The sequence below is a fragment of the Diorhabda carinulata genome, chromosome 3, assembly GCF_026250575.1.
Source record: "Diorhabda carinulata isolate Delta chromosome 3, icDioCari1.1, whole genome shotgun sequence".
Lineage (NCBI taxonomy): Eukaryota > Metazoa > Arthropoda > Insecta > Coleoptera > Chrysomelidae > Diorhabda > Diorhabda carinulata.
In genome coordinates, this window is record NC_079462.1 from 13,863,022 (window position 1) to 13,880,816 (window position 17,795).

Genomic DNA, 17,795 nt, shown 5'->3' on the forward strand with positions numbered 1-17,795 from the left:
AAATCTTATAATGTGTATTATTGCCTATTAATTTCAACTATTAGGCCTACAAATTTTATGTGGTTTTCAGGTCTTATTCCTATTGATAAAGCGAAGTATGAAGATATTCAACATTTAAAAGAGTTTTGTCGACCAGAAGCTGCAGTTTACTTTTCCCAGTTGCCACACACATAGAAACAGTAACAACAAAACATTACCATGGAACTGCTGGAAACGATTTTATTACTTCAAAGACACATTTTAAACTTGTGAAATTTGTCAATTTTATCATTTTATTTGATTCAATTTATTTATGTTTATAAGCAATAAATAAAGGTTTAAACTTTATTTTGGTGCGTAATTCAAAATCCTCATTATTTAATAATCTCTCAGTTTTCAGGGGAATAACTTGATAACTCCGGGAGATATCAAGTTCTTTCTATGACAAATTTGACTTATATTGAGTTTTCGCGTAAAAAGGTAAGTTTTTATAAAATTAAATGGTTGAAAATGAGTATACACGTTTAAAATTAAGTATATAGATAGTTCAACATTTATTTTGCAAACTACAACAAAAATTTGACAAAATACGAGTCTCCAAACTTGTTTTTTGCTCTCCTGAAAAATTTACGCAAAGGCTGTTATCAAGTTCTTCCCCTGAACCCTTCATATATATATATATAGATTTTTTTATTGGGAGCATGGCAAGGAAACACCAAGGTGGACTAACTACGATATATTTTCCGAGGAAGAAGTGATCCGATTACGTGGTCTCAATCTGCCTAATCCACGCAACGAATCACCTCCCTTTTTTAGTTGAATCCAAGGCCTTCATCTGCCTACTCCTTGGAATACCACCGAGGAAATGAAAAGCTGCAACAAAAATATAAAATGATTAAAATAGAAAATAAAAATGATATGCTTACCATCAAGAACTCTGTTGTAACTAACACACTCACTGCCGGTCGTTTTCATCTAACTGAGGAGTTTAGACTTTGTAATTATAGTGGACCTAATAGCGGGTTCAGAGATTTTGGCGCGCGTGGGAAGTACATTATGGGTGGGAGGGGTAATTAATTTGTGAAGATCGGCTTCTCGGGAGATTTTAGAGGAAGTATTGTTGGTTGATGTGCTATAGGAGCAAGGTGGATGAAGATGTTTCCAAGTTGCCGGCAATCTCTGTCTGTCGTCCCTTGTATTCCGACACTTTGGACGTTTCTCTATTTCGATAGCTTCTCGAATTGATACTGGACACTTTCGATCGTTTATTTAACCAGAAAGCTCAGCATATATCTGACAAAAAGACCCAAACCCAAAAAGATAAACTACCCAAACTTATTTCGCTCCAAAAACCTCGTCCAAAAACTATTGATATGAGCACACATATCCACAACTATTCCGACACCTCCATCCCCCTATTTACCATACAAGCTCTTGCCAAAAGCTCCAATTACGCTATCACGCCCAAATCCATACCAATAGAAACCATCATTTGTCAAACAGAGGAAGTCATCTCTTCTAATCAGGCCGAAATTATCAGACATGATGTTGCCAAGGTCCTCCGAACATCAAAACCTCCTCCTTCCAATCTGACTTCCAATGACCGACAGGCTGTCAGAGATATCTATAACAATCCTGATATTGTAGACCTCCCAGTCGACAAAGGCAATGCCACGGTCGTTCTTAAGAACTCTTCTTGTCCTAATAAGATAAATAATCTTCTCAATCTCCACTTGGATATTCTTGTCAGCTTTGATATTATCTTCTTATATATATATATATATATATATATATATATATATATATATATATATATATATATATATATATATAAAGATATATAAAGTGGTTTCTTATTGGGAACGTTGGAAACACCAAAGTGGACTAATTTTTTTAATATATTTTCCAAGCTTATGAATTGGATAGAAATATTTCTATCAAATATTGAATACTATGAATTTTTCTAAGCATTAATAATATCAAAAATCATCGGAAATATTTATATAACTATTTTCCAGGCGATGCTCGGTAAATATATTAGTCTTTGGTGTTTCCTTGCCAAGTTCTCAATAAGAAACCGCTCATAATATAGCTGGCAAATCTAAAAGATATGCTTAAATCATACTAAGGTTATTTAAATCAGTTTTCTTATCAATGCATTTATCATTTTCGGCAATATATGTTGTTTCTAAAAATAAACGTTTTTTGTAGTTTTTTTCAGATGTCAAAACTTGGGCAGATTCATTATATGGCATTATAAAATGGAATTATTAAATTCCAGAGAAGTGAAATCAAGACAATTTATTAAAAAAACATATAATAAAGATCTAAGATGTACTAAATTAACAAATTTATTTACTAGAATACATATTGTAGGAGATGACAAATTAACTTTATATGAACGTACATTTCTGGGAAACCTCAAATCCAAATTGAGAATAATAATAAAGATATTCAATAAGTCATTATTATGATATAATATGTCAGCCTAGAATATTACAAGTTAATAGTCCTAAAAATAAATTAATTACGAATCATATTTGTTAGAAATTCAGTAGATTATATTATTTTATAGTTATAGAATAAATTCATAAAGCCATAACATAACTTTAAAAAATGTATTGGTCTTGTTCTGCTCTGCTGAAACACTCAGGATTTTCGATAGTTAATTTTTTTATGGAAGAAATAACAATTTTATAATTACAAAGAAATATAATTGAAAAGAAATTTATTTGAAGACAGTTATGTTTCATATTTGAAATTATAAGAAAGAAGAGGTACATATATAGAATTCAAAATTTAGGTTGTAGACATTTAGTTATTAAAATAAATATGAACTGATCTCAAAGATTACATATCAATTAAAAATTGTATATGTAGTTTTTTCATAACTATACCACTAATAAAGTCCAGTGGAAACGTCACAAATATTGTTTTATAAAAAACTCTTTAATCGTTGAAATAGCCCTAAAATAAAAATAATTGGATATTTGGTATCCATTTACGTTTTGTAGTGGCGAATAACCTAGAGCAATTCTTATTCGAGCACCTAGTATTTATGCAATTAATCCCTAAATGTATAGCTAAACGAATATCTACTGATTAAAAAAAATTCCAAACAATATTATTATTACTTTTCGCGCATGTCTCATGTTTCTCAAAAAGTATGTCGATGCTTCATTTATATTTAATCACGCGCCGCGACGTTTATGAAGATAACAGTGAATTGTGCATCTTCGCCTACTTCGTACTACCGATCATTGCGTTTATGGTTTCAATGACGCAAAGACGTAAACTATAACAGAATTTGTAGTGATATAAGTGAAAAGTTTGATGTAAGTTCAATATTTGTGGATTGCTATTTATACACGTAGTCGATACACGAATAATTCAATCAAGAATATATGATATGATTTTTATATAAATACACATGTTGATTATATTCTAATTTCAGAAGTGACTATTTCTCTTGACACTCGGAACTTTTTTCAAAAGTATTCGTATTTTTTCACAAATAAATTCAATAATAGAGCATTAATTTGTTGATAGAAATTATAGTTTAATAATTACCAGATAACAAGGTTTTCTTAATAACTTTAAAAAAATCAATCTTCGAAGTATGCTCGGAAAGCTCTAGATACTTTTTTATTTAGTTTACACTCGTTCAATCTTCTCAATTAGAAAAATACATCTAAATAATATAAACAGTTTGAAGTTTTCTAGACAATGTTAACATGTGTTATAATTATATAGTTAGTATGAAAATATGTGGGCAATTTCCAGGCCTGACTTATTGATTTGAATTTCAATATTTTTTGGATTGAGTGATTTAAACAATTGAAAAAAATCCAGGGAAAGTATGTCGATGCTTCATTTATCCAGGGAAAGTTCAAGTTCCAGGGACTTAGCTGCGCTAGAGGGCGTAGTTGGATAAAAATATTCAAAACCTAATTATGGACGTAACAAAAAGATTATAGCATTCTTAAAAAAATTTTTAATATATTTAATATTATAAAGTTTAGTCTGTACACAAATCTTTGGAAACCTATGCATGTCTACATGTTTCTCCTTCCTGAGATATCTTAAAAAATTTGAGATTTTCTGTTCTTGAAATGTTCGCGATGTCATCTCTCGATCATATTATCTAGAGTAGACGGCCTAGTGGCAGAAAAACCACTTCCATTCACCCCCAGACAAGTTAGGTAAATTGGCTTCCCCGACCAAACCATCTATCAGGATACGCATCATTTAAAATTTGTCAGACATATCTGGGATCATGCGCCGGATACCCATCATATTGAAACAACATGAACTTACGAATTGTTAGGGATATATTTTTTAAAAGACCACCGACCATCGATTCTGATATCGAATCTCTTTCATTAATTGGAGATTATTTTGTGACCAATACATCTGTTGTGACGGTTTAGCGTGGCATCAGTTTTTAATACGATCACTAACATTTCAAAGAACGACTCTTCTATGATATGTCCTGCCATTCGGGTTACTGTTCACTTTCTTTAAACATTAGAATTGAGCCGATGTCTTAATCATCAATTCGTTTCTATAGGCTTCCGGACACCATTCCTCCACTGGCCGCGCCACAGTTGTATTGTACTTCACAATATATTTCTGTTTTGCCATGGCATCAGTTTTCAATGTAGTTAAATAATGAAGGTTCTCTATCTATCTTCAATGGATTGAATTTTGTGGTGTTTTGTATGTTTTTTGTTTTAATTTGTAACAATTTCAATAGTTTACACTGGATAATGGATTGAATGGGAGTTCTATTGTGCTCTGTTTTTGAACTGGAATATAATTCAAGGAAGCTTCTATGTTTTTCAGTTGAAGGATCTAGTTGTTACGGTCTCTTTCATCAAAAGGTTTTGCATGTATCAAAGCAATCTAAAATTTTGATCTTTTTGAGGTGTTTTCGCTAAAGGCAGTCTGAGTGCCTTCTTCGAACATCTGGTGGAAATCGCTCGAAAACTAGCTTCGGCAAAACTAGCGTGGTAAAATATCGGCTTCGGCGGTAGTCGACAACAGTTGATGTTTGAATCAGATGCTATTCTTCAAGTTTGTCGTTGGTGTTGTAGTCATCGAAATATTGGATATTCGTCAAGATGATTTTCTGGAATATGTTGGTTCGGTGATAGAGATTTCATTCAGCACTAAGGTAAAATTTGCGATTTCTGTCCAAGATAGTTGGTTTTGTGCTTGGAAAGGTTTTCTTTTATCTCCGTACCTTGGATTTTGTTGAATTAGTATGAGAATGGTTCCTTATTTTTTTGTTGATAACTTGAATTAACTGATGGAAGTTGGTTTGAAGTGAAATGAGTAGAATTGCGTTTTTTTTGTTTCATAATATTTTATTGAGATGGTTCAATATTTCGTGATAAGGATGGATATAGGGAAGTTTAGTTCAGCATGAAGAGTTTTAATTTATCAAGACCACTAGAGCCATCAAAGGTTTCGTGAAATTTAACAAGTTGTAACTTCAGTATTTCGACAGATGAAATTTTCAGTTGGTTAGGTGTCTTATTTCAGGTCTTGGATGAATGTGGGCCTTTGGATTTTATGGAATAGTTATCTCGCCGGGAATATCCTGTTGGTTTGCCTTTGGGGGCTGCAAAACATATGTTGTTAGACCATTGTTTATGGAAATGCATGACGTCGTTAAGACTTGTTTGTTTAGCACTGAAAAGTTGTTTGGGGATCGTTGCAGATTTGATAATTGAGGTAGATTATTACCCATTGCGATTGCTAATCTATTCGGTCTCATTGCCCTGAAAGTTGAGCTCAAAGTTGCTAGGAATGTAGTCTGAAGAATTCCATTTTGCTTTTTCTTATTTCTGGATTTTGAGAGTAAACTTCAATATAATTGGTAATACAATTTAGAAGTTCCATTACCTTCTTATAAAACTGCGAAGTTGATTCTTGTGGCCCCTTGTCGAATATTTATGAATCAAGACGTCTTTTACAGCTTCCCATGTTTTCCATCCATAAAAAGGAAGTACTCCTTTGGCTCTATCAGTTAATTTACTCATAATAACATACACGGTATGCCTATGCGCATACACGCGCGATCTCTCTCTCACAATGTGACGTTGTAACCAAAATATGAAGTATAATGTATGCTGTATACCTGTTATAAAGTTTTATTTTGATTCCAAAAGAAATATTTGATGCAAATACATTTTTAAGACCGCGTGCGGTTTACAAGAAATTTCCTGCCTGTACTGTGAAATTTAATTTAAATAAAATTATGAAATCATTAAATTTAATAATATTCTTTCTGATATATCATGGGTATATTTCATTCATTTCTTTGAGCGAATTATATATAGGTGAATAAACAATGTTTTAAGCCTAGACATTTCGCATTATATGGAAATACCCTCTTTTAAATAAGGGGTATCGTATCTAAATATTTCCAACCAGACTAAAAACTGTTATTGTTAATAATTCTACAAGTGAATCAAAAACAACATAAAATTAGTATAATTATTGGAAAAAATAGGAATTGTGTGTATTGTTTTGTGATTTAGGATATTCATTTACCATATTTTGAATTAATTTTATCCTCTCGACCACAGGGTTCTATCCAATGCCTTGTGTCTTTTTATTTGGTAACCAAAATAATAAATACCTGTTTCTTTCGTCGATTAGTGTTTTCGCATGTAGCGACAGCGTTATGAACGCATAATAGAAAGAACAATCTTTTAAAAGAAAATAATACCAGTTAGGTCAACTCTATAATAGCCGCTAACACAAAAAAATATCACAAACACACAAAAACCCAGTAAATACGTACATTTTCAACCTAATCTTAATGGCTACGAAAACATTCTGATTCCAGCGTGACGTCATACGCGAGGCGTGTCAAATTTGAGCCGACAATTCATATCATGCATAATACCAGAAAAAAGAATTTTGTTGCAGATATCCGCTGAATTATTTTGGTTATAATAATGGTTAAATAGTAAGACGAAATCTTGGTGAATACTACAATTATTCGATAATTCTAAATCTTCTCTACTTATGTTAAAGTCTGTCCATTGTGCTTGGTAGTTTGTTGTTATTGCTCAAAGGAGAGAGAGAAATCTGACATGAAGATAAAATATCATTTGTTTTTTGTTTGTTTAGTGAATAGTCATCATTGAAATATTCAATCAAAATCTGATAAGCTCTTATTTGAACCAGAAGAAGGCTATGAATAGAGATGGAACTGACCTGCAATATTTGGCAAAATAAATTGAAGATGGAATCCGTTAAATTCTAATCCAAGCATGGATGAATTTTTATGGATAGAGACAATTCTCTACACCCGAAAACTTCTAATTTGAAATAAGAAATGAAACATTTAAAAAAATGAATTAGGATATATATTCAGGAATACGATCGCCAACAGTTTTTGTTTCATATTTACATCGCCTTTGCATAAAAAGGCAACCTACGTACAATAAATCGAATTTCATAAAGAAACTTACTATTGCAATTTAACCAGAATTATATAGGTTATAAGTTATTACAATCAAATTGGGGCTCAGAGGCTATTAAACTTAATATTTTTCTTAATTTGTCGTGGTGCAGAATGATTCATTTTCTGCGATTAGTTTTCCTGCTTTTTTCGAACACTTCTAGCAAACAAATGCTGGTATACCATTCTAAATTGACCGTTCTACGTTACTTTCATGGAACAAACCTTAGCAAATGAATCCAAAATTTATTTTCTAAGAAATTTTTTTATCAACTTCAAATTTCCACCTGTGTTTACTTATCGATCAAAACAATTCCTTTTTAAGAAAGGAATGATGTTGACAGGTAAATATTTCACGCCCCTTATAGTATATACTTATATCAGAAAGGTTAATTTGAAAACTGATATTAGATACATTTTGCAAGAGAGTATAGAGTAAAATATGAGGTATACTTAAATGGTTATTGACACGTTTTCCTTTAGGAAAAATTCCTATAAAAGAAAATTCCCAATACACAAATGCATTTCTAGCGCAGTGTTTGTCACAGTAACGTTTACAAAACTTTAGTGAATATTCAATATGTCGACCTTTGAAAACTCCAATACATTAAATGAAGACGCATGCACTCTCTGTTAATGAGAGCCATGGCTTTGAATGTATATAGTGCATTAAAATATCAGTACCCTTCAGTGAGTGTGGATGATCTAACAAGTATGTGTTCGAAGATGACAGGTCTAGGAAAATCAACGGTCTAAAACTTCTTAAGGAAAGGAAAACAAGTGGATGTTTAAGTGATCCAGTCTCGGTCAGGAAGGCCAAAGGTTTACATCGATGAAGACTACAAATATGCAATCCGCAATCCGGAATACAAATTCTTACCATTGATAAAATTTTGGCGTCATCCTTTTTGGAAGACGGGTCACCACACCACACCACCACACGGCCACCAATCGGCAGAAATAAGCTTTGGCAGTTTCTACATGAACTAAATTTTTGTTGGGAAAAACACACAAGATTCCGAAGAAATCGTGTGTTGGAGAAGGTCTTATTTACGGAGTATCAAGAAACTCCGGGAAGAAGGAAAAACTATTTTTTATTTGGACGAGACTTGGGTTAACGAGGGGCACACTGTAGGAAAAATATGGCAAGATAAGACCTTGAACAATTTTAGACAAGCTTTCTTGGAGTGACTATCAACAGAATTGAGAGCTCCATCAGGGAAAGGCAGATGATTAATAGTAACACATATTGGTAGTGACCGTGGTTTTGTTGATGGTTGCCTACTGTTATTTAAATAAAAAAAAAACGGTGATTATCACGAGGATATAAATGCAAATGTGCTCGAGGATTACTATATACAAATGCTAGATCTTATTCCAGCTGGATCTGTGAATGTTCTTTACAACGCCAGTTACCATTCGAGACAAGTTGAAAGTCTACCTACGACGTTATTGAGAAAACAAGATATTATAACTGGTTAATACAAAAAATATTACATTCAACAATGACTTGGTGGAAAACGAATTTTTATCAATTGTCAAAATAAATAAAAATCCCCACAAGAAATATAATATTGATGAAGCGGCAAGAAATCGCCAAATTACTATTATTCGTCTTCCTCCCTATCACTGTGAACTCAATCCGATCGAATTGATATGGGCCCAAGTTAAAGGCGACGTAGAAAAGCACAACATTTAAATTAAAGGATGTTAAAGATTAAAGAATATTACTAAACGAAGATTTAAAAAACGTTACTGCTGGAAACTGTCAAAAATGCATGCAGCATGTTATCAAAAAGGAAGAAAAAATGTGGTAATTAGACAACATTATTGATTAAACTGTAGAACCTTTCATGATAAATTCGAACAATTCATCTACTAGTTCTTCGGAATAAAATACATATATATATATATATATATATATATATATATATATATATATATATATATATATTGCAAATATGTACATACTTTAAATATGTTACAGGGAATATTTGTAGACTGTTGTATATAATATAGTAATGTGTAGTATATAAGTATGTATATAGTGTATATATTATAGTAATAAGTAGTTTAGTATATTTTGTATTTTTATTTTTCATACTTACATGTATATTCTCGTATTTGTAAATAATTAAATAATAATAACTGTATATATCAAAAAGCAATATTAATATTTTATTAATTACGACAAACCTATTGCAACGGCTATGATGGTAAGGGTCTTCTTACTTTTGGGTAGATTCAGAAGTTGGTGTCAAAGTATTAAAATAGAGAGAGAAATAAAGATATCCTTCAATTTTGGAAAGAAAAGGATGGACATTTGGATTATCTAGGTAATCGCTTACATTTTAGTACGGTCAATTATAGGGAAAATATATCTATGTCCAGTTATTTATTTATAATTGGCATTTTTAAATATTCCAAATTTTGGACGTAAAGTACCGTACTAAAAATTTCAGGGTTTTGCATTTATAATGAGCATTTATTACTCTACGCTCTTTCCAAATAGAGTATAGTTATTCCGAATATTAGGCAACCATTTGCTTCGAAGTGCTTGTACATGATCATAGACGTCCTTTGGATTAAATTTTTTCATCATTTCTTTGCATCAATCGACACGAGCTTTTTTTAAGCGATTGTCAAATTATACGGTATCCAACACGAAGAAATAATGAATGTAAGAGAGTGGAATAAATGCCCAAGTATCACGTAGTGCGATAGAGATTGATTAAAAATTTAAAAGAGCAATGTCAGATTTGACATATTTATGCTTAATGGGGTGACGAATGGCTGAGACTTGGAAGATCTATGGCCCCTCCTCCTTCATTCAGTTTCCGTGAATGTTTCTCAAACTCAAACTAGTAGTTCGTTATTTCTGATCTTCTAATTACTTGTAGGACATATAATCGCTTCAGTTCAGGTAAGTTTCTCTCAGATGTGGAACCATTAGATTCTGTACTGCCTCATATTCAACAGGTAGGGAGATTTTTCCTCTTCTAACCCATATTATATGGAGTTTCTTTGAGAATCTAGTTAGGCGACAATGTCCTTTCAGAACCTTTGTAAAAACTACTACTGTTCGTAGTTTCCCAGTAGAGTCTTTGATGCTGATTCCACAAAAAGTCTTTTTCTTACAACTCTATCAGATATTTCATTTCCTCCTTTTCCAACAGGCCTTGGTACCTACAACAAGGTAACTATGATATTCCTGCTTAGAGCTTTAATGGCTGCTTGGCTATTCGACATAATTATAAATATTTTATAAGTATTTATTTCTTTACAGAATTTCCTTTCTGTGCAGGAAGTGTAGAGTATCTCAGCGTAAAATTTTAGTTTGAATTGAGTTTAGAAAAATGTCGTTGGTCTTAAATAAATTAAAAATAGTTATATCTCCATTTCTCCTGCTACGGACAGTGATATTCGTTACATGCCAAGATCCAATATTTCTTCATTATTTTCTGATTCAATAGAATAGATAATATACTCAGCAAAATTTATTTTCAGGGTTCACGATCTGGACGAATAATGCAGGACATATAACCTTGTGAGGGTAATTTGAAAGTATTTTAAGATGGGTCAAGTAGATGTTAGCCAAGATTCTTCCGATTCTACAAAAAACTCAAAAGACGCATTCTTCGATCCAAAACCTAAGCCTAAAATGATAAGAGTACTGACTGTGTTAGCTTATGTTCTAAGTGTATCCATGGCTGCAATATTTCTATCTATTTACTATATATTTATGTGGCATGGAGAACCACATTTAGGAGCCCACAAGAATATACCAAACAGTTATATTGGGTAAGTTGGTAAGAAATCTGCTACGTGTAGCTTTCCTAACAAGTTATTTACCTTCTGTGAGATAACAAACAATGGTAGTAAAGATAGTTTCAAGAAATACTCTTGACACTTTATGTCGTTTAAGAGATGACTGTATTAGGTTCTTTGTTTTATTTTTCTTAAAGTTATACTACTATATCTCTATGAACAATTGTCAAAGTTGTACAGTGGTAAATGTAGAATATTGCACATTAATAAAATTCTTATTTATATTGTTAATTTACGATTGGATAATATCTCTTCACCTTCTATATGAACAGAATCTGAATAGTTGTACCAGTCTTAAGCACATTCAAAATGAAGGACGTTTTAAAACTATATGAATTCCAAATAACACCCCAAAATACACGATATGATTATGCAAGATGGTCATTGAGCCTATAGAGATTTAGTAGAAGTTTGACGAATCTTTTGATGCAGTATTAGTAATATTTTCACTGTAATGGAGTTGGATTACAGATCTGTGCAAAATGGGTGCCGTATTCGTGGACACCCGAACAAAACACACCCATCTTTTCAGAAAAGATCAAAAGGATATTTTGCGTCGTTTAATTACTATACTATCTCCATGATTCTGAAAGAAAGCAAGAGGCTAAGGAGTAGTGTGAACATCTTTGGTTTCAAAGCAGTTTAGGGAGCAGAAATCAGATTAGAAGGTGGGAGGGACGCAAAAGAACTTTTTTTAGTGAATTATCTTCTCACTTGGAAAACTATAAACGCAGAGTATCATGGTATGTGAAAATGTGTGAAAGAAATCTGATTTACACGAGACAAAAATCATTTTTCTTGCACACCCTCTTAAGCAGTTCAAAAAATTATCGTGAAAATCAGTTAAAATACAACCTATTACAATATCGATTCTTTTTTCTAAATTGTGCACCTCTGACCTCTGGTTGTTCTCAAATCTTAAGAAATTTATGCCTTGAATGTATAAATTACTCACTGCAACAAATATCTCGATTTTTGCCAATAACTCGACTTCTCCCAAAGTTGATCTCATGAAGATAATTAAGTTATCTTAGGGCTTTATTTTATTATAAAGTGGCTGTGAAGTACTAACATGAAACAATCAAATGAAAATAATTCTAATAAACTTAGAGGACCTAACAAAAAACGCAATTTTTCAAAATATCGACAAAACAGCGTTTAGCTTACATCCCTTTCATCAAAAATTGATAGATTCAATGTGAGGTACAAGCAATTAACTCTTGGTAAACAAATCCACATTGATAAACGCACAGTGTTAGTAAGTGGACTTTAATTATTGAAAGAAAATTAAATTACTGATTTCCTATATTATTACCAAATATTAGAATTGTACAAAGTATAAAATTGTTACATGTTTACAAACTGAAAAACGAATCTCGCTTCTCAACCGTTTTCAACGCATATTATAAACTATGCTTGTCTCTATGCTGGAGAGTGGTTAGCAGGGTTCTGTATTCTGCTTCACCACGCTTGCAGCGTTGCCAAATCTGGCTAAATGAAGCTTTTACTAAAAGTTATGGAATTTTAGGGAAATACTCAGAACACACAGGGTAGCGGATTTTTAGTCATTAAGGATAATATAAATTACTGTTTCTCTGTTGATTGTTTTAAAAGTAGTTAATCAATTTACTTCTTTTGTAATTCATGCAGATCAAAAGTATTTAAACAATAGTCAAACAATAATGATTTCGATTTTTATGAAGAAGATTCAATTATTTGAGTACACTTTAATAATTTGAGTACACTGAACGTTTTGATTATTATACGTACTATTTAGTTTGAATTTTCAGGTCACAAAACGAAAGCTTAAAAGTAATAGAAGATGTTGAAAATGGAGTCAATAATACCTTTTCTTTTGATTTCAATCAAGAAGAAGAAAAAACAATGATAGTTACTCATCCAAGTTCAAATGAAGGTAGGAACATCTATCGAACTAACTAAAATCCCTTAATATATTATAATTAAATAATATGATACATTAATTGTTTTTCAATTCTTGTAACTAGTTCTTTAGGTTATACCAGTAGATAAAAACGTGTCCTTTATTTTGATGGGATTTAGTCAAATGACAAAGTCAGTTTATGTATTTATCTTTACCCATAATGAAAACTCGTTAATTTGCAATTTGTTCACAAAGAAGTTAGCTAGTAATATTTGTATCTAGTTATTTACCACTTATTCGTTATTGTTCAGCTTTAATTAGTTTAAATTATAATAACTCTTCTATTTCTTCAGTAGTCTGAATATTTTTTCTCATTTTTCTATTCAACCTTATTTGGCTGGGATCGGTTAACAACAATTTTATTAGCACGTTTGAAACCAAGAGTATTAAAAGAACCCTCTAATGTATGACGTAGCATTTTTCTTTAAGAAAATATGTATTATCGCGTCAATTATTCGATATTTTTCCTTTTATTATACACACATGAAAATTAGAGTAATAATCATTTTTGCAGTCAATAGCTTTATCAAAACCATTTATCTATAATGATGTTTTCTAGGAAACTGAAAATAATATGTCGATATACTAAACAAATTAATACTAATCGTACATAACAATCTTCTGCATATGGTTGCGAGTAATAATTCCACTTACGAATAGTTATTTTTATACGCTCTACCTGGATATTTTTTATAGTTAAAACGTTTGAATGAAATTAATGGACGAGTCGTGAAAAATTTTAACTATATAAAGAAAAAGATCGTTTGTTCTGCCTGCCAAAATGTCACATTCAATTGTAAAAATTGGTGAATTGAAATAAATAAGTTTGACATTCAAAATTTATCTAATCTGTTCTAGATTATTGATTTTGAAGTTAACTTGTAGTATTTTCATTGGTACTTCCAATTTCAGAATGAATTAAGTTTACGGGCTGAATCTCGTTGGAAATTTCAAATTTTTTAGACGTTTTGGCTGGAAGCCATTATCAAGAGAGGAAATTAGGGTAGTTATTCGTTCTTTTCTTTGAGTGAGGATCATATTCCGTGGTCTCAATCTGGCTACTCCACGTAATCACCCCTTTTGGTTCATTCCCAGTTGACTAAAAACCAGTAGTTAAAGTGTTGATGTTTTCGACGGTAAGCATTTTATATTTTATTTCGACTCTAATTATTATTTCTATTTTTACAGCTTTTATTTTCTCGGCAGAATTCCAAAAAGTAGGCAGAAAAACCACCTCCCTTAATAATCGCTTCAAAACTGAAACCACTCAGCATACTTACATGTAATAAAATAGTAAATAGGTTAGTTTTTTGTGAATGGTCTCAACCACAAATACCATAGATTTTATTTTATTTTATGGATTTTGGCGAAAAGGGCTCTTGTTACAAAAATAAAATGGCGAACAGGCACAATTCATACAATTTTAAAGCTCATGTCAAAGCACATGGTATATAAGTGTTTGGAGTGTTATTGTTGAAATAGACTGCAATCCTTTGACCGTCGTAGGCAAATGAATTATATAATACGAGAAACTTGCAATGTATTGACATAATAATGCTTAGAATGTAGCGTATTAATGTGATAATTGAATACAAGCTTATGTATTGTTTCTATTTCGAAGCTTTCGAATATCTATGTATTCAAGGGGGAATTAATTAGTTGACAATAGTGGACTTTTAAATTTTGTTGTTTCTTTTAAAACTCATTGAAATCATAGAAAGCTTATTGTTTCTATTAAACGTATCAAATTTAAATATTGATTTAATTCGATGAATTTAATGATTTTTAAATTACAATGACATATTATACCCTTATAAAAATGGTTATCATATATCTGTTTCTTCTTTCGATCATATAATCAATGTCATTGCCTATACCTATTTTATATAACTTCTACAATTTCCTATAAAATGCTAGCAATTTCATTGTGTTACGTAAATACAACGGATGATCCTATTATGGATATGGTTTCATTTATCAAATTACTAAAAGGAATCCCACCGGTTTTATCGAAATGGATTAATAAGAAAAAGTTTTAATTGAATTATATCCTATCGTGAATTATTTAAGAGTCAGATATACACGTAGTTATGTATAATAAATTTGCTAAAATAACTATGATTTTAAAACTGCCAGAAAATCGAAAAGTATTTATCCGTTATTGTTTCTAAAATACCCCATACTAGTTTCCAATCAGTTCATGACGAATATTGGTTAGTAATTTTATAATAAAATGTTTTTCTATTCTGCTAATAGTTTTTTGCTATATAGGCAGCAATTTTGGAAAGTTCAAATCAACGACCTTCATATTCTCTTGGGTTTTCGCTGTATTCGGTGTAGGTCTAGGTCTTGAAATGTTTTGTAGGGATTATTTAGGTATTAGATTATACAGTTACGTTTTGCGTTTAACAAGTATCGTTTAACCTTCTATTAGTGCCTCTGTCTAATTCCAACCCTATTTCAGATTCGGCTTAACAATGCGCCGTAAGGGCAATGGTGCCTTACCCGAAATTTTTAGACCTTTATAAGTTAACGCATTAGTTTAACGCATCAGTATTTGCTGTTAAGCCGTAAACTATCGACCGATGTTCCCGAATGACTGGAGTTGGAAAGTCCACGTTTTTAAATTATTGCGGGGAAGAAAGATAGTAGGCCAAGTGGAACCTCGCAAGAAAAGTCCAGGCAGACCAGTAAAAGTCCTTGATGAAGACACCAAAAGTGTAATTCGAAGAAAAGTTCACTCTTTTTATTTTAAAAAAGAAATACCCACCTTAGATAAGATTTTAATGGAGCTTGGCCAGGAGTACAGTATTCCGTTGATAACTAAAAAACTTTTATGAACCATTTTGAGAAATATGGATTTTGTCTGGGAAAAGCATAACCGTAAAGCACATTTACTGGAAAGCGATGAAATTGTTTGCTGGTGACGAAAATACTTAAGAAGTATGAAGCAGTAAAGAACAGAGCAGAAGAAAATCTTTTATCTTGATAAGACTTGGATTAATGAAGGTTATACAGTACCAAAAATGTGGCAAGACAAAAATATAACCAGTGCTTGCCAAGCTTTCATGGAAGGCCTGTCAACGGGTATTCAGGTGCCTTCAGGTAAAGGGAAAAGACTAATAATCGTCCATATTGGAAGCGAAGAGTGATTTTTAAAAGGTTTGCTAAACTTACAGTCGTGTCATACAGGAGATTACCACGAGGACATGGATTCGGATGGATAACGCAAGTTATCATTCTCGACGGATAGAGAAGACTCCAGCTTCATCTTGGAGAAAACTAGAAATTATTGACGGGTTAACCACTAAATCCCATAGAACTTATAAGAGCGCAAGACACAACACGACAATAAAAATGAAAGACTTTAAGCTACTGTTTGATCAAGCTATTAAGGAGGTGACACCAGAGAACTGGCGAAAAGCAGTCCAGCATGTCATTAAAGAAGAGAAAATGTGGGAACGACTTGATCGATTGGACCATCGACCCGTTAATTAAAACGTCAAGAAATTTAATTTCTGTATAATGTATTTTTTGAATAATGTTCAATAAAAAATAAATGTACCTATTACTATGTACATAATGCCTAATTTTTATTCTGTTAAAATAAAATTCTTCCCTTTTTACGAGTATATTACCGGCACGCCTTTGGCACATTATTTTCAGTGTTTGTGAATGGATAACAATAGGCTAAATCCATATATTGACTTCAACCCAGGTGGTACTACCTGCACTTGATAAAAAAAATTTTTACAATAAAATCAGTGCCAAACTATGAAAGTGGCTTAAATATTCGTTGGGTCACTCTGTGGTCCCTTTGCACACCTAATAAGATTTTATTACTCTAATTATGTAGGTATTAAAACTTCGAATATGGGTTTTTAAAAACAAAAATTACAATTACAATATATGTTTCTTAAGCAACGTTAGAACAAAGAATGAATTATTAAAAGAAATACAGTTTTTATTATCTTCGGCGTTTCCACAAAGTCATCACATTTTTTATATGCTGTCAGCTGTTACTTCATATGTAACTCCTCCCCTCTAAGATGAGAGCATAACGGAGTGGTGTTCGATTTTGGACTCTTCTGGGTACTCTTCTATTGAATTTTCTTTCTTTTTCTGGTTTTTGCAACATTTTTGCAGAGTTTTCTTGATTTTCTTCTTAAAAATTCATCTCAGTATTAATAAAATTATGGCTAGTAAAGATAAGCTACCAGTAATTTTGTGATAGTGGTTGGATATTGGGATTTTTAGTGGTATAAGTTGATTCCTCATTTTGCTTATTTCGTGAATATCTTCTAAATTGATTTTTTCCATTTTGGGTGTTTCGTATTCTGCAATCATATAGTATTTTTCCGTAATTGGTTTGGGAAGAAGTAGTGGTTTTCCTCGTTGTATTTTGACATCATTGAAGAATTTTTTCGCGTTGATTTCTATTTAACATGACTTTGGTATTTTTATTAGTGTAGGTTTTTTTACTTCTAGATATTGGTCTGTGTGGCATTTGGAAAAAACATTTTCGTTTTTGCTGGAATAATAATTATCTCGTCTTGTGTGATTAGT

At 31.8% G+C, this 17,795-nt stretch overlaps 1 protein-coding gene across 2 annotated transcripts in view; it reads left to right on the top strand.

Annotated features, from left to right (window-relative positions):
• The first annotated feature begins 3,168 nt into the window (after positions 1 to 3,168).
• Positions 3,169 to 17,795, top strand: part of LOC130891041 (uncharacterized) — a 31,080-nt gene continuing 16,453 nt past the window's right edge. Inside the window, exons 1-4 of one of the 2 annotated variants that reach the window (XM_057795535.1) lie at positions 3,181 to 3,314; positions 10,967 to 11,260; positions 13,078 to 13,202; positions 14,418 to 14,895. In XM_057795535.1, coding sequence (XP_057651518.1) covers positions 11,034 to 11,260; positions 13,078 to 13,202; positions 14,418 to 14,515 — 450 coding nt within the window. In that variant the 5' untranslated portion in view covers positions 3,181 to 3,314; positions 10,967 to 11,033 and the 3' untranslated portion in view covers positions 14,516 to 14,895. Of the gene's footprint in view, positions 3,315 to 10,966; positions 11,261 to 13,077; positions 13,203 to 14,417; positions 14,896 to 17,795 lie in introns of those variants that run through there. The other variant, XM_057795533.1, reaches the window with a different exon arrangement.